This window comes from Hyposmocoma kahamanoa, unplaced genomic scaffold, assembly GCF_003589595.1.
Source record: "Hyposmocoma kahamanoa isolate Upper Pololo Valley unplaced genomic scaffold, ASM358959v1 289, whole genome shotgun sequence".
Classification (NCBI taxonomy): domain Eukaryota; kingdom Metazoa; phylum Arthropoda; class Insecta; order Lepidoptera; family Cosmopterigidae; genus Hyposmocoma; species Hyposmocoma kahamanoa.
The window spans coordinates 525,019-546,809 of NW_020653777.1; the positions used below are offsets into that span (position 1 = coordinate 525,019).

Here is a 21,791-nt window from a genome sequence, read left to right on the forward strand (position 1 = left end):
AGACGTGTAGAAAGAAACGCATAGCGATCAATACGTCTATAAGACAGAACTAGGGACGACGATTACTGCCTTGGATCGTAATGGCTCATGGCTCACATGCCTCTAAATCGATACTCAGATCGGATTATTTGGATTTGATTTAATAAAGATTGTTTCAACATTAACCATCTTTTTTTATTGTATTTTGTATAATTGCCATAACTAAAATACATAAATTTAAAGTGTTATTTACTTTTTACACTTTTCACAAATGCCATACTTTGACTACTATAATACCTTCGTAATGTTTCATTATTGAGCTTCGTATCATATACAAAATGGATAAAAAAAGTTCGCCCTTAATGTCAAATCGATTTGCTTAAAAATTGAAATGATTGCAATAACTGCAAGCATTGAAATGAATCGATACAAAAAATCGCTATATCGTGTTCAATTCAACCGATCTTCTTAAAAATTAAATCGTAATGTGCGTCCCTATAACTAGCCAAGCCCATAGATCATACATATAGCCAAGCCAATCTCAGTCTGTATTTTGCGGCGAGGAAAAGGTTATTTCTCTTTCGTTTCTTTCTGCTTTGTTCGGGATAATTGGCCATAAAACAAATTTTTATAAATTTGCATAGACCCTACTCGCGTTAAAATGGCTGATGAAGAATACGACGCTGATGATGCTGGCGCAGATTACGATGACATCGCCGAGGAAGATGATAATATTGAGGAAACGGAGGAACAGGAAGAGGACGGGTGCGTAATATTGATTTTGTCCTGTCTGTATTAGGATCTGTGCATATGGCGCCGCGGCGTTCGCCCTTGAGGCCTGGACACTTGTACATTATCACAATTTTCGAGAAGGAACTTAATAATATCGTTGATTGGCAGAGAAGTTCAAAGTACTTAACCTATGATGGTATTGATGGAGCTATAATATAATAAACAAGAAGAACCTTGTAGCCCCTTACCGAGTTGGCCATTATAGTAAATATTATTCCAGGTATAACGTCCAATGTGTACCGCAAGGTCAAGCTGGAGGTGGAGTAGAGAAGTCAAAGAGGATTACCACGCGCTATATGACTAAGTACGAGCGTGCTAGAGTACTTGGTACGTATAATTTACATTACAATTATTATTGGGATGGTTTCATTCAGGACCTATGCAGCTTGTCATCACTACAATGACTATGATCACCGCTAAAATGATTCAGAGCCAAGGCTAAGGTAAACATTGTTAAAGAACTTAAGACTTCAATGGTATCAATATCTGGGACTAAATAGAGAAGTTCTTGCTACCTATGCTACAAATTTCCTTTGTCGTAACTAACACATTGACTGACTGACTGACTTTCCAGATGTTGGCACCTAAAGTTTTATTGCCACCTAAAAAAATTTTAATTAGGCATATTTTGCTTAACAACAAAACAGTGATGAGGCATGAAAATTGTCTTTTGTACAGCCGGAGCAAAACAAAAACACTTGCCTGACCCCGATAAAAGACCTTTTGGTTCTAAGCTTTATAAGTGTGAAGGAAAGTGTTAAACAAAGAATAAGGGCGAAATCTATCAATATTTTACAGTCTTCAAATGTCATAATTACAACATTGAATAAAATAAGTTCATTAATTTTTCAAGTTCTACTAAAGACTTGTCTAAGTCTGGAAATAAAATAATATTTTTAAGAAATTCAAATGATAAATCTCTTTTTCCATCTTCTAAGAACTGGACTGATGTCTTCCTACAACTATCAGTTTCTTAACATTGAGCGACATCTAGCCGCCAAAAAAAGATTTTCAGTACCTGCACACATATACATAGGTCCAATTTAAGTTACTTTACGTAATTGCAATAAAAGATCAACTACTTTATTATACAAAAGAAAGTAGACAATTCCTTCTCGAAAATGCCACACGTGAAAATGGTAAAACTGGCAAAAAAGTTCCCGATATCAGAGATGGCAAGTTTCACAAAAAAATAATTTGTGTCCAAGTTACCAGTATGTATTAACTCAGTTTTCTTTTGTTATGCTTCATGCTTCTTGACCATACTGTTAAAAAAATAATTTCCTCTGAACTTTCATAACGTCACAAACCCAAATGGTGCCTTGGGTTTGTGACGTCAGCTTCTATGAACTCTGTTTAAGACTTCTGTAGTTTATTATTGATAATACACGGAATATATTTTATTCAATTTATGTAAAACATACCTCCAAAACTTCACTGGAATATGTTTAATTCCAAACTTCTCTGAATAGTAAACCAAAACCAAAATGTGTTCAGGAATTTAAACTTTATATTTGTTTTCATAAACAGACATACATATTATGTCAACAAAAATATGTATATACATATTTATATGGGAGTTCATCATCGTTCTTTAATTTTTAACTCATGTTAAAACCCGTAAACTCATTTTAAATGCGGGAGATGGTACTCAGAACCAAAAGGTCGGTAAAAGGAGGCAAATGGATGCCGTGTATGTTAGAGCATCAACTGTACATATTCACATGGGTCCTTCACAGAAAACTCAACCACTAATTTTGTTTTTTCCAATACCTTCATACCAAGCCTTAAAGTGAAGATTGTAACCATGAAATTTTACCAGGTACTCGTGCGCTCCAGATAGCAATGTGCGCTCCTGTCATGGTGGAACTGGAAGGCGAAACAGATCCTCTCCAAATTGCCATGAAGGAACTGAAGCAGCGGAAGATCCCCATAATCATACGCCGGTACTTGCCTGATCATTCGTATGAAGACTGGGGTATCGATGAACTTATTATTATTGATCATTAAGTTATGGTCAAGAATTTTCCAATTATATTTATTTTAGTAGGGTATAGGAATGAAGTCCAATTCTCTGTGACAAAGGCAACCTCAGTGCCTTGGTGCAATCAGTATCTTGGCTACTAGTAGGCACGGTTCAAAATGGGATACTTAGTTACATTTTTCCCAACTATCGGAAATTCATGTGTAAATAGTGCAATTGTAAAAGATGTTGGGAAGTAATAGTCTGTTTAGATAAAGCCGGCAATGGACAGTCTGATGGCAATAATTATCTGTCTTTCCGACTCGGTGTTGCCGTTTAATCCACTATTTAAACATCTGTTAAAGGTTTGACAAATAAATATAAGTTTAAACGGCAACATTGTCAAAAGTTTGACAGATAGTTAAAATAAAATTAATTAACTAAAGATCACAAAAAAAGGTAATGTTTAGGAATAAATTTGTGCAAAAATCTCTTCGATACTCCCTCTGAGTCATCCGAACAAATTTTCCGTTTAGACTCCCTCTGTTAAGTTTATGAAACTAGCTTGAAATAAACACTGGTAAAATTGAGACAATTAGTCTAATAAGCCATGCCAAGCCAAGAAAACCTAAAAACTCTATATGAATATTATGTTCTAGAGAATTGGACTGTATATGTATAGAAATGTAATGGCGCATTTACACTAGGTCGAACCTACCCAGTGTAAGCACTGAGTTGTATGACGTAGTTCGTTGCCGGAGTCGACCGAATCGACCAGGTGTAAACACTGTCGACAAACGATTATCGACCAAACAAGTTTCAACGTGTCGGCGATGATGTTTCACGGTGCGCGTACAGGAGTTAAATAATACCTATCTATCAGTGTGTTGTGCCGCTGTGCGTAAACTTTTCGATGTTTATAATGATGCGATTTCAACTTCGGCAAACGAGGCAATCGACTCGGTATAAACTGCGACTGCGCTGCCTTCGTCAGCCGAAGAGACGACTATCGACTCGATGTAAAATGCGAGTAGACTGGCAAAAGCAAAGCGAAGTAGTCTGTAGTATAAGTTGGCCATCGACCCTGTGTAAATACGCCACTAATGGAGTTGTAAAAAGTTGGAATATTCTCGTGTAGTATTTAATTTTGTAGATATTTCGTTTAAGTAGATTTCTGTGTGTGTTAAGTTACGTTTAATAAGTTTAGCTGAAATAGCTACGTAGTTATGTACCCGGTGTCGAGGTTTTTAACCTTGATTTTTTTTTACCGGGAGCTCGTGCGCTCTAGCAGCGTGCGCGCCTTTCATGGTGGAACAGGAAGGTGAAACAATACTTTCTAAATCACCATGAAAATTAGAAGCAACGGAAGGTTCCCATTATCATACGTCGACACTTGCCCGATTTTTCGGATAAAGATTGGGGTGTCGATGAACTTGTTCTTATATTGTTGAGTTACGGGTCTCTAAGAACCTCTAAATTGCGTTAATTTCTAGGAAAGTGCAGCTTTGGAGTCCAATTCTCTATGATACCTTGTTGCCGGCTGAACTTGTGAGGTGTTAGCTCGGTAGCATTGGTAAACCTGTTGTTCCGGTGTTACCATCTAAACAGCTGTTTTAACATAATTAGTAGAAACTGTTTTAAACGGCAACACCAAACTGGTATAGGAAACATTTTGTTAGTTCCGTTCTATTACTATTTTAAAACAACTTTCTATGTTTTTATATCTAATATTTTGACGTATTTGAATCCAAAGCCATGAATTAAATGAAAGAAGATCAATACTACTGATTCAATGAATGTTAACTTTAAGATTTTTGGTATATTCTATTTAAATAGCTATCGACTGAATTCTTCTAAAGTTATTTTACTGGGCGTTTTGTATTCTCAGTATACTTTGAGAGATTATAGTGCTCATTCATATGAACAATACAAAATCATCTGTACAAAAAGTTCACACTTGTAGTGATCTAATTCTTATGTGGTTAATATAACACCAATCCACAAGAAGTGCTTTGCTTTCTTTTTCCTGATGTGGGCAGAGAGTCTGTGCAATTCTTTGCCTGCTGCTGTGTTCTGGCAAGATACCGGACCCTCTAGTCGACCGTTTGGCCCTGAGAGCCATTTTATGCATTCCACTGAAAAATGTTAAAGAAATTCCAGCCTTATGGTTGAAATTTGCACCTGTATACGTTAAATAACAAGTTGGCTTAAGAAGTTCTCAAAATGTCATTCACTAATGATGCAATCTGGATATCATACCAAAACGAATTTTTCGGCTCATAGGTTAACGGCTCAGTTTGTTTAATACTTTACACTTATCTACGCAGAATCAAATTGTTATTTAGAGGGTCAGTTATCTTAGGGCATCGTACTTTAAAAGCTTGCATATGTGATATTAAAAAAAATTAACAAAAGTTGTTCAAATTAATAGGTGTTGTAAAATAAAGAACTTCTAGAGTATTGGACTCGATAAAAATAGAATACCTAAGGAAAGATGTAAACCGTTGGAATATTCAAACTTTGTTGAAATTTCTTTTCATTTTGAATATATTTATCGGTTTTTAATTTGGCTGAAAAAGCTATGTAGTTACATACATGCCTGGTATTAAGGTTTGTAACCAAAATGGCGCTCTAGCAGCGCCCGCTCATTTCATGGTGGAACAGGGAAGGTGAAACAATCATCACCAAATCGCCATGAAGATGTTGAAGCAACGGATTGTCCCCATTATCATACGTGTCAGTACTTGCTTAATCTTTCGAATAAAGTTTGGGGTGTCGAAGAAGTCATTATCGTAGATCATTAAATTACGAGTCTGTAAGAACTCGTGAATTGTGTTTATTTCTCGGAGGGTAAAGCATGGAAGTCCAATTATCTGAGATGTCTTACTTCCGGCTGCATACGTAATAAAACGGTTATTACACTACACGATTTGAAGACCTGCGTCAAGGGTGGGCATGACTGGGCGTGGACTTATAAATAAGTCGTTAATTTTTTTTTAAATTTATTAAGGCTTTGGCAAAACCATCAGCCTAAACATGAAGTTTAATTATGTTTCTGTAAATATGGCCGCCACCAAGAGGATAGGCAATTTGAGGCGGCGTGCTTGGATTGACTCGGGATTCCTTAAAACTGACCGATACGGGTATTCTAGTTCGAGATTCGTATAATTTCGCGTTTTAATCGTCGATTAAGGCACAATAGCACTATCTTATTCCACTTTAAACTAGATTTCACAAAATAATTGAAAGTCAAAATAAAAACGAAACTTTTCCCTCCAAAAGGTCCAGAGCGAATCTTTTTTAAGGTATTAACCCGGTGGCATAGATAATAATAATATTCTGTCTTTCCGGCTTGGTGTTACCATTATAAACCACTATTTATTCATCTGTCAAAGGTTTTCAAATAGCCACTAAGGTATCAGCCCGGCGCCGTAGATAATCTGTCTTTCTGACTCGGGTGTTACCATTCCAATTTCTTTATGATGGCTCCATCGATTTTCACGATAATTTTGCTTATGTCAGGGTTGAAAAAGAAAATTTTGACGTTGGTGTTACTATGTACGGTTGGATAGGTGTTACCATTATAAAACACTATTTATACATTTGTTAACGGTTTGAAAATAAGGAGTTTCAAAATGACCACCTTTTCCGCGAAAAAATGTCAGAAAATTAAACTATTAACGAAAAATTACAGTCTAAGATCTGGCACTATGGCCAGTGAGACACCTATACCTGTCACGAAAGACGATAAATTGTACACTACGACAGTTTGAAAGATAATCACTTTGTTTCGACTAAAAAACTATAATCCAAAGTCATGACAATAAATAAAAAAAACGTAGTGTGTCGATAAAAAAGACAGTGGTTATTAAAGTTATCCAAAATGGCTAATAAAGATATAACGATTTCCCTCGAGAAAATGTCAGAAAATTCAACTGTTGAAGAAAAAGTATTATCTAAGATCTAGCAATGTGGTCAATGAGACGCCTTAGCCCATCCCGAAGGACGAAATATTTTACTAGGTACTAAATTAAGGAATCCGGCTCAATTCATTCTTCAAGCTTTTTAAAAGTTTTTATCGAGAGATATTGTCTTTAAAAGCTTACCTGTTAGACATAAACTTACCGACTAAAGTGTTTGGAAACAATGTTTTCACATTATACGCCTCGTAGTACAAGTGTGTTTAAAAAAATAAATATGCTCTGGATAATTGGACTGGATCAATATAGAAAACAAAAGAAAGATGTAAACTGATGATATATTATCATTATCATACTATTTAATTTTGTTACTTATAATTTTAAGGGTAATTCTGATTTTAAAAACATTTAATAAATTTTCATTTTCTAAACTTTGTGTTTGTTTTGACAATCAGTCACTGCCCCTGTGCCCGTCACCCTGAGACATAAAGAGAGAAGTCCCAAGTGCCTGTAATTTCACCAGCACCCTTACCCTTCAAAGCTGGAACGCAGTAATGCTGACATTATTGGTTGGCGGCAAAAATAGGCATGGTGGCAGTACTTACCTGGACGAACTCTTTCACAAAGAGTGTACAACTACTACACATTTGCAGAATTCGAGAGAAACAGAAACATTAATAATGGTACATTGTGTATTAGGATTGTTACGGACGGCCGTACGCGCCTGGCCGGTCAGAGCTAGAGTCCAGAGGAGAATGATTAATTCAAGAGCTCTGATTGGCCGAGCGGCGTAGCGACCCATTGATAGGACCGGTACGATGTGGGAGACACCGTACTGGTATAAATATAGGCGATAATTGTCATTCGAATCAATCACTTTCAATCACTCTCACTTGTTACAATTAGTTGTTTCTTGTAAGTCAGATCGACATTATATGAATATACAGTCCACTTCAGGTTAAGGAAGTTTCATTTTACTTTACGTTAAGGATATCGAGGGAAGATTAAAGCAGGGCAGTTCAGTTTGGCTGACTCCAACAAGGATCAAGGGCGGTAACTAAGAAATTACTAACGAGAGTTTGTTAGAAGCTCGAAGCCGATGGCTGAGGGCTATAATCACGGAAGAAAGAAAAGAATGGAAGCAACATTTGTATCAAAATCGGTGTCGCCACACGCTCACATTTGAAAACGTAATCTTACATTAGTAGGTACTAAAATAATATAATTTTGATTGGTTATAAATGAAAATAGGCAATAATAAAAATCTTTCGGTAAAAAAATTGAAACTTATTTGGATCTAACAAGGTTTTATTATTACTAGTCACCAGCTAAGAATCCTAGGAACATAAACTTCTTGTAACGAAACAACAAAAAGTTGACAATCTACAGATAGGGATGTGACATTTAATTGATATTGACCATAACTAGCGGAATATTGAACCAGGCATTGCTGTATGTAGGGTTAACCACGGAGTATATGGAAACGGCATTTAAAGCAATTTTTTCGAGAATACGTCGCTAATGCAAGCAATTCATTGAGCGTCATTCGAATTGTTCTTCTGACGGCGGCGATGGCTAGCAACCAATGTATATTGTTATTAAATGGTTGCAAGAAAATATTTTTCTTCGGAAATATTAGTGTATTTATCAAAATTTTAGGAAATACAGGAGTTTAGTACTTACTTTAGAATAATAACGCATAGAAACCTAGTCCGCACACGCTAAGTGAGGCAAATTGAAGCGCGCCCAATGGGCCTACACGAGCGGGCGGGCCTTCAGTGCTCAAGGTCAACTTGCACCGCGAACAGATCAAGAATTTTAGCTAAAAATGACGAAATGTGCGGTAAATGAGTGTAAAAATACGTCAGACAAACATAAAATAGATACTAACATCACATTCCACAAGAAAGCAACGCGTTTCAACTTGTATTTTTATATAAATATTCACTAAAACCGAAAATTAACCTACTACTAAACTAGCCTACATGAATTCGATTTTTGCCTCACTTGTTCATTTCGACAGTTCGTTTGATATGAAACTATAATTCTATGCGTTATTATTCTAAGGTACTTACCGATAAAATGAAATGACTCCAGGAGTATTTTTTAAAATTTGGCTTCTTATACGACATGATGTGTGACGCGACAATGGCACAACACGGCATATTTCAATTTTTCCCATAAAATTGTCTTATATCACATTTGAACGATAACTGACGCGCTGTTGACACTCTTAAGAACGTCTGTTCTTAAGCTAGTTAACGCGGGCCCCGCCCACTAACCAGTCTATTACTAGTATTTATGTGGTCTGTGGCTATAATAACTAAAGGTTTGTAATTTTACCGCCTGTGCAAAATGCAATGTTTTTCATCATATTTGCGAGGAAATAGATACAAGGATAATTTATTTCTTGTATGAATAAACATCGCCTCACAACACAACATGTATGGATTTTGCAAATGGCGGGCTTTTTTCTTTTTTTTTTAAACATTGCCAGCTGTTCTTCCATCGCTAATACAACTCGAAACTAAAATGTTTTAATAGGCACACACGCATGCAGCCACGATGTATTAGATATTAAATATTAACTTCCAAATACTGCAATAAATATTTGAATTTACAAAATAAATTTAGTAAATTATAGTTAAAATTATTAATACAAAGATCGAACACTCAGAAAAAATTCCTTCGATCCGGTCGGATTCGAACCGACGTCTTCTTGCATACCGTGGCAGACGCTATACCAACTAAGCCACGGAACGAACCAACGGACCTCACGAATTTTTCTATGTGCTTGCGTCATGTCTTTGTACTTGGTCTTTCAACGACTTTTTAGTCGTAGCGCCATCCATGAGAAATCTTTAACAGATTTATCACCCAGTTAGTACCTTTACAGCTACCAGTCCTGGCGAGAGATGTCGCTATTCACTGTATTAATTAAATTTTTATTGAATTGATATTCAATTATTTTTTGTGAAATTACTCCACTAGTTTGTTATAATTATTAATACAAAGATCTAAAAAATTAATTATAGTTAAATTGTGCAAATGTATAAGTATTACTTCCAGTGTATGCGAAAAATATGTTCAGATTTTTCGAGAAAAAATCTGTAGTGCAATGAAAAAACCCGTGGGCATAATGTATGCAATTGCGGTCGAATTTGCCTGCATGTCATGACACTGTTTACGAGCAAGTGTGATAAAAATGATATATTGTGTCCAAGTCAGTTGTCATTACTTAAAAAATAGTCTGTGCTTAACCAACGCGGTGTTTTATTAGTATAAGGCACATGGGGCTAGCATACTTCCATTGAATCGTTTGCCTGTCGCTGACCATTGTGGACATATGAGTTGCCATTTTAAAAAGCGTACTTTTTAAAATGGCGAATTTTAAGGTTACAAACTAGACGGCAGCGACAGCTATGCGGTCGGTGGGGCCTTGCGGTGAAACGGGCTCGTTCTCTACGCCAGCGATCGCTCGGTTTGCAGATATTTATTTATTAATGTCCATTGAAAATGGGTTTCATTGACGCTTTAAGGTGTCATTGGCGTATCAGACAAGTCAATGTAAATGTAAATGTGAAAGGGTAGCTTTACAAAGACCTTTAAAAACAAACATCCAAAACTTAGAAATACGCAATTTATTTACGAAATATATAAGAAAATATATCGAGTTCTTAGGTTTTCGCGATTGTTACATATAGGAAATGAAACTATTTTTTCGGTTTCAAATCGCTAAAGTTTTTTCAAACAAACTTACGTTTCGGACTCTTCACAAGTCCCAATTGCCACCCATGATTTTGATCCGAAAAAATAGAATAATTTCATTAGAACATTTTTTGAACTTGTTTATTGAGTATCACATTCTAATTTACCTACTTTAATAAAAATAAAGACGTGACTAGAATTATTGACAACAATGTACTAGGCATTATTTTCGCGCCAAAACTTCGGTAAAAATCAGAAAATACACAAACGTCACTACTGTTAAGGTTGCTTTCGAAATTCAAAGGAATTTGACTATACGGTCGCGTTCTAAACATTTCATCCGTATTAATACTTTTTGTGATATTATGGAATAAAACATCTAGTTTAAAATTAAAAGGACCGTACATAGAGAACATTTGTTTATGGACATGATGTTTACCAAACAACTGATCCAGTTGCGTAAAGACATTAATAATTTCTTGGCGTTTCATCGAGCTTATGTTATTCGAGGCAAATATGTGGCCGATGTTAGACCAGCTGACAAAGCAATAATCTTTGTTTTCTTCGGGGCATATAGGAACAAGCTCTATGATATTCTTGGCCCAGGGTTCCGGAATGTGCTTGTCTGGAAAAAAAAGTCGTTTTAGTCTGTGGTATTACGTGCTCAACGTTTCTGGGTACTATTATTTATTTAAATGAATTGCCACATCTTACTCAGTGTTATGCACGCTGTATACCTATTATGTTCGCTGATGATGTCACAGTATTATTTACTAATAACGGAAAAACAAAAATTGACTACGAATTTGACATAAACAATACATTGAACGGTCTTACTACCTGGCTTAAATCACTAAATTTAAAAATAAATAATTCTAAAACAAAATATATATGCAATTTGGTAATTACACAGAAAATGACTTAGATTTAAACATAACTTGTGACAATGGCACTTTTTATAAGGTAAATAATACAAAATTTCTTGATAATACTATAGATAAAAAAAATAAAAAAACTTAAATTGGAAAGATCACATAGATGTGCTAAATAACAAACTTTGTAGTTATTGCTGCGCTTTATCTGTATTAGTCGATGTAGCGTCGGTTGAAGTTGCAAAAAACGCATATTACGGGAACGTATATGGTGTCATTTTTTGGGGAAACTGTCAATGCGGTTAAAATATTCACAATACGAAAACGATGCTTACGCATAACCTATAGCAAAGCCAGTGATTATTCTCTAAGAAATCTAAACAAAAAAAAAAGGGTTTCCTGACTAACAGGAATATATATTTTGGAAATGTCTTTTTGTACTTAATCACAGTCACAATCACTTCTTTACTAAAATATCTAATGTACACTCCGTCAACGTGACAAGGAAACAAGGACCAAGGAACAGTCAGAAACAAGGACCCTCTTGTCGTCCCTAAAATAAACAGCACGATCTTTGACCGCAGCACCTATTTATCAGAATGTATAACAGACTTCCAATGGAAATGAAATGTTTAAATGGTGATAAATTTAAAGCTAGTTTAAAAAAAATGTTAATTGACAAAGTTTTTTACAATCTTAACGAATTTTATATAAAGACATTGTAAGTCAATGTAAAGACATCAAATATTTGACAATTGTATAATTATAATTTAAATTTTTGACATTTAAGTAGTAATAAATTTTAATTGAATTGTAATTTTAAGACATTGTACGCCTGATTTGGGTAAGAATTGTGGAACTAATCACTTTTAAGTAACAACTGTACCAATTCATACAATAAATGTTTCTGATTATTGATTACTAAATGCTTTTAAAAAAAAATATTTAGTAATTTATTTCAGGCCACATGACCCATATGTTATATACCCTAAGGACTTTTGTTTATGTTGCTTATATGGGTTAAAGGAGTTGAGTCTTCTGTAGTTGACGTACGCTCATATAGGGTGAAAATAATGCTTTCGGAACGGTTTCCACAATACGGCGTGACTTGCGCGAGAGCGACATAGAGCGCGTGATTTCTATGCGAGAATAGCAGTATCTCGCGCTTTATGTCGCTCTCGCTCATGTCGCGCCTTATCGTGCCAGCCCTACAGGAGCGAATCCCTTCCGCATATAGGGTGGAACTGTATTTGTGTCATACAGGCTGAAGAGCAATTGTCTTTAAAATAAACATCTTTCTTCAACTTTCTTGAAGTTTGACTAGATCGAGTGACGTCCTCCCACGGCAGAGAAACCCTTCCTCCCTTACATGTATATATTTTAAAGTAACATATTTCTTATTACATTAATTCCTTCCAATCTTGTTCTCATGATTATATTTCCTTTCCTTTTTGGTTTTCCTCCCATCCGTTTCCTAACCATTTACTTTGACGTTGGCACAAAGTATCCTAATGCCATTTAGGTAAAAAAAAAAGAAAAATTAAGACAATAAATTAAAAAATCTTACCTTTATACAAATTATAAGTATTCATACTTATAAAAGCCACATCGGTTTTTCCTTCTACAACAGCCCTCAGCGCTTGAATCTCACCATCAAGCAACTTATCTCCCTCTTTATAACAGTTTTTCATATAATGATTTTTAGTTTCATTGGGCAAGTTATAGAATTCAATACCAGGAGCACATATTTCTTTGAAGAAATTGTTAGCAACATTCTTGCAAGTATCGTTAAACGCTTTCGCTAAATAGCTTAAAACGGAATGAAACGCATGGCCGTCAAAGTGTGGGAACGACGCTCTTTTCCTGCGTAAATCCGCCATCTTTTTAAAGTGACAATCTGCTCTGGCGTATGCGAAAACTGTATTAGTTTTCTCGATTATTGGCGTCGCTTCGTGCAGAAGTGAGGTTAGGGAATAGTTCCTGCAATTATAATAACAAAAATCAGAGCTTTTTGTTTAGAGTTTGTTTATACTCGGTCCATCCATTTATTTAATTGACCTGCCTCCGAAGTTCTGTATTATCATTGATATACAACATTGTTTACGAGTATAATATCATTGAGAACAAAAAAATGCAATATTTCCTGGACTCTTTTGTTTTGGCGCCGATTTTTTTTACACACAGTCATAGCCCCGCACTAGGGAAACCCTGTAACGCGGGTGCCATGGACACACACATAGACAACCACAAGTTACACCCAAGCTCACGAGAGAAATAAATGTAGGCCATACAGATATCCCTCCCGGCCTAGGGAATCGAACCCGGGACCTCTTGCGTGGCAGTCCAGCATGATAACCGTTCGGCCACGGAAGCAGTTGTCTTTTAATCGAGCCAACAAATTATATGTATAACGAAGATTATATATGTTGATAAATTTTGGTACAGTCAAGAACACATCATGGTTGACACTTTGGGATTTGGACCGTTCTTATTGCTAACGGCACAGAGTTAAATTTAAACCTTTAGTGTCAGCTTGACGTTTTGTTGACCCTGTATCTGTCTATTCACAAATACCGGAGTTATCGCGTAGCATACATACAAAAACACAGACGAATTGAGAACCTCCTTAACCTTTTTTAAAAGTCGGTTCAAAATAACCATGCATTGTTAATATTAATGTGTGTGCGTGCGTACGCATGCTCGTGTGTCTGCGTGTGTGTCACATTTGAGGTGATAAATTTAAAAATCAATCCATCTCACCGTTTCCCAACAACCAGCCACTCGCTATCAGCAATAACGACATCGCACTGTCCTTCTGTAATACACAGCATACAGTCATGAGTGTTGTCTCTTTTCGCACATTGTATTGGAGGCGACACGCCATAGACTGAGCCAGCCTCGCTGAGCCATTGGCATTTGATACTCTCTGTTAATGATGTTGTACATAGAGTTATGTGTCTGAAAGAAGAATAATAACGTTAAAACCACAAAACAATAAATACAGTAGAAGTGCTTAGTGGGGGTGGTACGTATGCCAACAGTACGCGGAGTTCCACATACTTGAGCTCAATCCGCCATTTTAGCTTTGTACCTTATAGTCGTGTCAATTATCTCGCGCAAAACCTACAAAATTGTGGAAACACAACATAGACAACCACAAATTACACCCAAACTCACGAGTGATATAAATGTAGACCATACAAATATTTATCCAACTTTGAAGTGCAAACATGATAATCGCATTTGTAATATTATCCATGGTGGTGTTTCATATCATCGTTTAGTCTTAGGGCGCGTTCTCATTAAGGTATGGTTTTATTTGAGAAAAAAAAGGTATCGTATGCCTTTTGGCAAGCAGAGATCTGTGGGACACTGCCACTGCGCCCGTCACCCTAAATTGACAAGTCCCCTTCCTTTACTCTTCAAAACAGGTACTTGGCGATAGAAATAGGTAGGCCCTAAACGAACTCTTTCACAAGGAGTGCTACTTCCTATATTACTTAGATACTATCAATATCAGTTAAATCTTGAAAAAAGTTAATATACCTAGGGGGATTGCAACTATGTTGACTATACGCCTCCCGGAAACCGACAGCCGTAGCCAGATAGTCCATTGGTGGCATGGGAGGTGACAATGGAGCCGGTAGAGCCTCACGAATATCCAATAACGCCGCTAAAGCACCTCGCCAGTGTCGGTCAACGGTTACTGAACTATTCATTAGTGTGGATGTTAGGTTAGCTACAGCTGTTGCTGATTTCCTGAAAAATAAACAATTACAACTAAATATACGTATTTATACAACTAAATGTAAATAATAAGTAAATTCCTTTTCATATTTCAACTGGAAAGAAATGTTCTGTTTATTAAATCTGTTAATTATGTTATTAAATGGCCAGCTTGGGCGCCAACTTTAATATAATAACATCCAGTACATCAGTCAGTAATATAAAACCGTCAATAACAGAAAGGTATAGTGTAGATTAGGATTTCTTGACTTGTGATCCATGAACCCCTAAACATGAGCATACGTAACATATTGCATTAACACCAAAATTGGTATACAATTATTTTCTGAGTATAGGTGCAGTACATGTGATTTTTTTGATATTTCGCGCCTTTTGACGGCTATCCATTATAGGAACGAGTGAGACAAGCGTCAATACAACCCGCGAGTCTTGTATTATTTATCATTAAAAATAAAAATAAAAACTTATTAATCTAAACCTGGCGGCACCTACGTAGGTTTAGCCGTTCTTTTCGGCTTTTTTTGAATTCTAGTTTTGAATTATTTCTTCAGTCATTAGGTCGTTATTTTTTTAAAACTGTAAGTACTCCACAAAAAACCGATTACCGACCCTTTTCTTACTAATTCAAAATGCAAATGCAAATGCAAAGTTAGGCCGCGTATCCACGCTAAGAAAAGTCGCCGGGTCTATGCAAGAATTCGTGTCGTTTCTACACACGAACTGTGTACACTGTCTCGGCGCCGGACAAGAAAAAAGTCTTGTCCACCCCCGATACATTGTATAGGGCGGGGTGAGGTGTATTGTCAGTGAATGAACGTTAATGCGCTTGGACGGGTGTTGCTTAGTAGTCAACATATAGAACAACACTTTTCTTCCCACAGGTAGTTATCTTCACACATTTTACCCTACACACGTCTGTCCGAAAGCAGAGATGATATTATACCCACCAACTACCTATCTATCAAAAAGATATAACTGTGAATATTTAATTAGATATTTTTATCGAAACTGTACTGTACACGTCAAGAGATTTTATTGGTAAAGGCTTTCGGACTCGTGGAAAAGGCCTTCGTATCGTGAACTTACTCATCATTTTCTCGTCTGCAACAGACACGACATATTTTCGTGGCTAGATCCGACAAAGTTCTTATCGTGTACAAGACCGTACTCATTTTTTCTGTAGCAGACACGTCGAATTTCTTAGCGTGTATTCTTAGATGATCAAGTTCAGAGTTAATTGTTAAAGTGTTTAGACTAATTGTTTGCACTATACAGATAGCACGTGCGTTACGGAGGCCGATTTTTGTCTCTCTCGTTTGTCCTAATATACTCTAAAAAAGCGATGAGATGAATCGGTGCTAATCATTGACTTACAATTATATGAACGTCGGGTCCGCGCTAAAAAGTGTCCGAACTTATAGGGCGTTAAAATCGTATACAGAGCGTCATTCACGCTCTAGTCTTTGTTTGTTCGACTGACAGCGAAGCAAGCAAAATTAGACAGTACTGCGATGACATTACAATTTCAATTCAACGTTTTAGCTTTTTCATATTCCTTTACATGTCACTACGTTTAAATAGGTTGACTTGGGACATTTTTTTCGTGGTTTTTGTATTAGACCCGTCGTCCATTTATTTGTAAGTCAATGGTGCTAATCATATTTTTTTTCGTCATTTCTTTTGATCAACTATAATACCATAGTCATCAAGGAGGTTCAATGAATTTGAGTTAAAAATAATATTAAACTCGATATTGATTTATAAAAGGTCGGGGTGACCGCGATGAAATTCGTATCGATTAAATGCGCGCTTACCGTCTAGAGACAATAACGTTCCACGGTCGTTCCAACCACACGCAAGGGTTCTTGTTGTTCTTCAAAGGCTGCCAAGAACCATCGCGACATAGGTATGCGAAGCCTTCCTGGTCGAAGCCCCTCTGAAATGGATGGTAAGCAAATTTTATTATAAAACGGGCAGTTTATTAGTCTCTGTGTATCAAATTACAGCGTTCCTGCATTCAAGGTACGTGTTTCTTTTTTAGATATAGTTCACTTTGGTTACAGTACATGTAATAGACGAAGACAGACCTGAGACCTAAATCTCGCGAAGTAATTCGAGCGCTCTGATTGGCCGGCGCGCATTAATTAGGCCGGTACGTTGTGGGAGACACCGTATCGGCACACTAGTAGGAATCTTACTGGATCACAAGTAAGATAATTTAGAGAAGTAAGAGAATTAAACTTATGTTTCAAAGTGTATCCGAAATTGGTGATACAGTCCACTGATATTCAAGATCTATAAATCTGTACGCGACCCAAAGAAACGGACAAGGCGAGGGGACTAGAGCTGCGCGGGCGGCGCGTTGCGCTAGTCCGCTACCACTACTCACGAACGGTTCTTGTGTAAACGTTCCGAGATGTTGGAAAATAAAAATAAATTTTATCTTGTTAAGAAACTTATAATTACAGTACCGGTACGCTATGATGGCCGTTTTGATTTTTTTTGTTTGGCCGTTGAGATTACAATAGTTAGGTCAAATCTCAATTCATTATCGAAAAAAATTTAATCAAGTGCGAGTCGTATCTCTAAGTTTTTAGATTTATATAACTAGTATTGCAAGGGGTGGCTGATTAAAAAGTTTTTATAAAATGAAAATAAAAATGTTTACATAACGTCAATTCGAAACTGCTTTGTTTTGCATTGAGCTTTGACGCGAGTTTGCCGAAGGTAGAAGTTGTGCTGGCCAGCGATCCCATAAGTGACAATTGTATCAGATTCTATTTTTTAAAATTTCGAAAAACAAATGCCGAGTTGGATCGTAAAATTATACATTCCATAAATTTTACTGCACGTCACCATTGACAACAATGTCCAGCAATTAACTCCTTCAATATAATTAAGAATTATCAATCAATCAATTTATTTATTTGTCAGAATAAGGTACATTATAATCAGATCTTACTTTAAACAAATCCAACTTATTCTACCCTAATCGGCATGCAAACATACATATATTTTCTTAGAATAATAACGCATAGAAACCTAGTCCGCACACGCTAAGTGAGGCAAATTGAAGCGCGCCCAAAGGGCCTACACGAGCGGGCGGGCCTTCAGTGCTCAAGGTCAACTTGCACCGTGAACAGATCAAGAATTTTAGCTAAAAATGGCGAAATGTGCGGTAAATGAGTGTAAAAATACGTCAGACAAACATAAAAGAGAAACTAACATCACATTCCACAAGGAAGTAACGCGTTTCAACTTATATTTTTATATAAATATTCACTAAAGCCGAAAATTAACCTACTACTAAAACTAGCCTACATGAATTTGATTTTTGCCTCACTTGTGACAGTTCGTTTGATAAGAAACTATCATTCTATGCGTTATTATTCTAAGTATATTTCATTCAACTATTTACTAAGATTACTACAATCAATCAATGAAAACTCAACTGTTTATTGCGATTAAAGAAATTGTCAAATATTGCAAATAAAGTAAAATTACAAAAGATATAAAAGTAAATTCATGAATAATATGATAAATAATGATTAATACGAAACTTGATTATACTATAGTGATAATCATTTACTGTTGCTAATTCATAAGTCTAGAATCAGGCTGTGAAGTTACCTGGAAATACGCCTGCACGTCATCAAGTTCCGCCCATGCAATATCACCAGCCGAAGCTGCTAAACAGTTCAGGGCGCCGCTGTCGCCCCAGTATGGGTCCGAGATGGAACACCTGCCTGTCGCACACGCTTGGCATAGGGATGGGTAGGTTCGTTCTGCAAAACAAAATAATACGATTAATTAATACAAAGATCGAACACAGGAAAAATTTGGGATGAGTCTGAGAGATGAGACCAGTAGTTCTGTCAACAGAATTGTGCAACAGAACTAGTGGGAATAAATGGATCATACTTTTTTATTTAGTAGCAGAATAGCTCCTTGTGAAAGAGTCCGTCCAGGGTAATGCTGCCACCTTACCTATGTTTGCCGCCAATCAGTAATGGCATTACTGTGTTCCTATTTCGAAGGGTGCTGGTGAAATAACAGGTGTATGAGACTTGTCAACTTACGTCTCAGGGTGACGAGCGCAGAGGCAGTGCCTCTCAAATCTTTGCGATTTAAAGCTCTGAGTGGCACTGCAACTATTATGGACAGGCGTGTAGCTTACCACGATGCACACGACTTGTTCGTCCTGTCACTTGGTATTATATAAAAAAAAGTTAATTGGAGATTAGATCGACTCATCTGAAGAACAGAGTCCTTTGTGATAAAGTAGCGAAAAGAGAATAGGTAAATTACGAGAATAATTTCCTTATTCAAACTAAGGCCTATGTCAAGGTGTTTTGGGAATTTATGTATCTTATTTCTTTTCGGAAATATAAAATCAAACAACAGTCGATCTAACATTCACAGCGAAGAAAAACGAAAGAAATGTAGTATGTCCTGAGTCTTACACATAGATCTTTGTTCTATGGATGAGTCGAGATACAGAAAAATAAAACCTACATGCTCTCCAATTGGAGAAAAGCTATAAACTTAATAAGAGTTTTATCTGCAGAAAGATGGTGAATTTCTTACCACTGATACATAATTTGAAGATTTTTTGTGGAAAATGTCACATAAGTAGTTTTACCTTCTTTCTCTGAAGATGTCGATTACGTTAAGAGGGAAAATGCCAAAAAATTTTTGACGTTGGCTCCGCCCAAATTTGTGAAAGAAATATATGCCTGAAGTTCGTGTGACATGCGACAGATGTTGAATTTTGCGCATTAAAAGTACCAAATTCGTTTTAGCGGAATTACTCTAAAACTAAAGGGATTTAAAAAAATCTGTAGTGACAGTTCTCGATCATGCATAAATATAATAATTATCTAATTTTTGTCCTAATGACCTGTAGCATTTCGAGGATGAATCTAAAAAATGTGAAAATTAGAGGTCATTTCGTGATTTTTATCTATCGAGGAAACTTTATTGTTTTATGTATCTGATTAGTATCTATGCCTGAATATATCGTGTAGTTACTCATACAATATTTTATTTTAATTTTAAAGTGGATATACCCCTCTAAAATCAAATCGAAGATTAGAAATTTTTCCTCTGCTCCCTCTTAATTATTACAATTGTAATATAGGGCAGAATATCTAATAATAGAATAAAGACTACAAAACTTACTCAGTTCAGCGTCCCTAACTTTATCAGGCACCCAAACACCAGCCTTGCAAGCCTTTCCGAAGAATTCAGCTGTTGTTTTGAGTCTATTCTCAGCAAGTGACAATTTTGGATCGCACGATTTTGCTGTTACCAGGGATTCTAGGTACTGAAAAGAAAAACGGATTGATGGAGAAAACGAGGCAACGCATGCAGCAATAAAATCAACAACAACGTCTAAGTCAAATAATGATTGAGACTTTTTAAGCTACTATCGTTCACTACGCTGACCTCACTGAGAAGAACAAGCAAGAAACTCTAGTATTGCTCTTTTCCAATAAACTTAAATGCTATTGAATACATTTTGAATCATATTTGTGTTGAACCTAGACTCATGTCATCTTTATCTAACACGTAGTCTACAATTTTGTAATATGACTTTCAATTAAAATACTTTCAATGTAAGTTTTAAACTTAGGAAATGGTAAACTGAATATATGGCTCGGAATCTTATTATAAAAACATATACACGTTTACCTTAGTTAAACGAAAACGTGTGACAGGGTCAAGAGCACGTCAAGCTTTACACTTAAGACTTAAATCCAACTCTATGCCGCTTACGATAAGAACGGTCCAAAGTACAAAGTGTGAAGCTTGATGTGCTCTTGACTGTACCATTTATACATCCCACTTCTGGTCACAGGTCTCCTCTCAGGATATACATATAGGCCATAGTCCGTCACGCTGTCTTAATGCGAGTTGGAGACTTCACAAGAAGGGTTGTGAACTTTCTTCGATGTGCAAGGTTCATCAGGATGTTTTTCGTCACCGAAAAGCTCATGGTAAATTTCCTTTGGCACATAAATTTCCCAAATCGCAGAAGTGCAACCCCGGATTTGAATTAACTGCCTCTGTTTGAGTGGCGGTAGGTCAAACTATTATAGGCCACCATCATTGACTTACAATTATATGGACGTCGGGTCCGCGCTAAAAAGTGTCCGCACTTGTAAGGCGCTAATATCGTATAGGTACAGAGCGCGACACTCCGCTTTAGTCTTCATTTGTTCTACTGACAGCGCGATACTGCGATGACATTACAATTTAAATTTCGAATAGGTTGACTTGGGACATTTTTTTCGTGGTTTTTGTATTAGACCCGTCGTCCATTTATTTGTAAGTCAATGGCCACCATGGTTTTTTTTACACATAGTAAGTAAACTTATACATTATGATCAGTGTTCATGGTGATTAGAAATAGATGATTATTAATATATTATACTTTGGAAGCTTAGCTCGTGCAATAAGCAAGCTGAAGTGGCAATGGGCTGGCCAGCTGGCCGAGCTATTCAGAACGTTCAGAGTTAAAGTTTCGATTCGGATTCTGATACATCGTTATCCAACAGCGTTTACGGAGTTAGTCGGTGAAATAGATTATAAGAAAAATGAAAATCCTTTTATATAAATTTTTAAAACTTTAAAAGCCTAAAATATAGGAATGCATTAGTCTTGCATTAAAATAAATTAATAAAATTGAACAAAATCCAAACTTATTTAAAACAATAAGAGATTTTAAGATTTTTGGAGCTTTGGGTAGAGTAGGGTCTCTATATGTATATGTATATGTATATGTATATGTATATGTATATGTATATG

At 36.2% G+C, this 21,791-nt stretch overlaps 2 protein-coding genes across 2 annotated transcripts in view; one reads left to right on the top strand and one right to left on the bottom strand.

The window, feature by feature from the left end:
* The first annotated feature begins 517 nt into the window (after window positions 1-517).
* Window positions 518-5,829, top strand: LOC113229159 (DNA-directed RNA polymerases I, II, and III subunit RPABC2-like). Its single transcript, XM_026462672.1, has 3 exons — window positions 518-744; window positions 992-1,098; window positions 2,594-5,829. Exons 1-3 carry the CDS (start codon window positions 641-643, stop codon window positions 2,779-2,781), a joined length of 399 nt encoding a protein of 132 aa, XP_026318457.1. The 5' UTR covers window positions 518-640; the 3' UTR covers window positions 2,782-5,829.
* Window positions 5,830-10,430: 4,601 nt separating this feature from the next.
* LOC113229190 (transferrin-like) overlaps window positions 10,431-21,791 on the bottom strand; it is a 13,210-nt gene continuing 1,849 nt past the window's right edge. The window contains exons 3-9 of the mRNA XM_026462707.1: window positions 20,163-20,307; window positions 18,612-18,766; window positions 16,796-16,917; window positions 14,781-14,993; window positions 13,995-14,192; window positions 12,802-13,214; window positions 10,431-10,987 (exon numbers count right to left, since the gene is read on the bottom strand). Coding sequence (XP_026318492.1) covers window positions 10,530-10,987; window positions 12,802-13,214; window positions 13,995-14,192; window positions 14,781-14,993; window positions 16,796-16,917; window positions 18,612-18,766; window positions 20,163-20,307 — 1,704 coding nt within the window. The 3' untranslated portion in view covers window positions 10,431-10,529. The remainder of the gene's footprint in view (window positions 10,988-12,801; window positions 13,215-13,994; window positions 14,193-14,780; window positions 14,994-16,795; window positions 16,918-18,611; window positions 18,767-20,162; window positions 20,308-21,791) is intronic.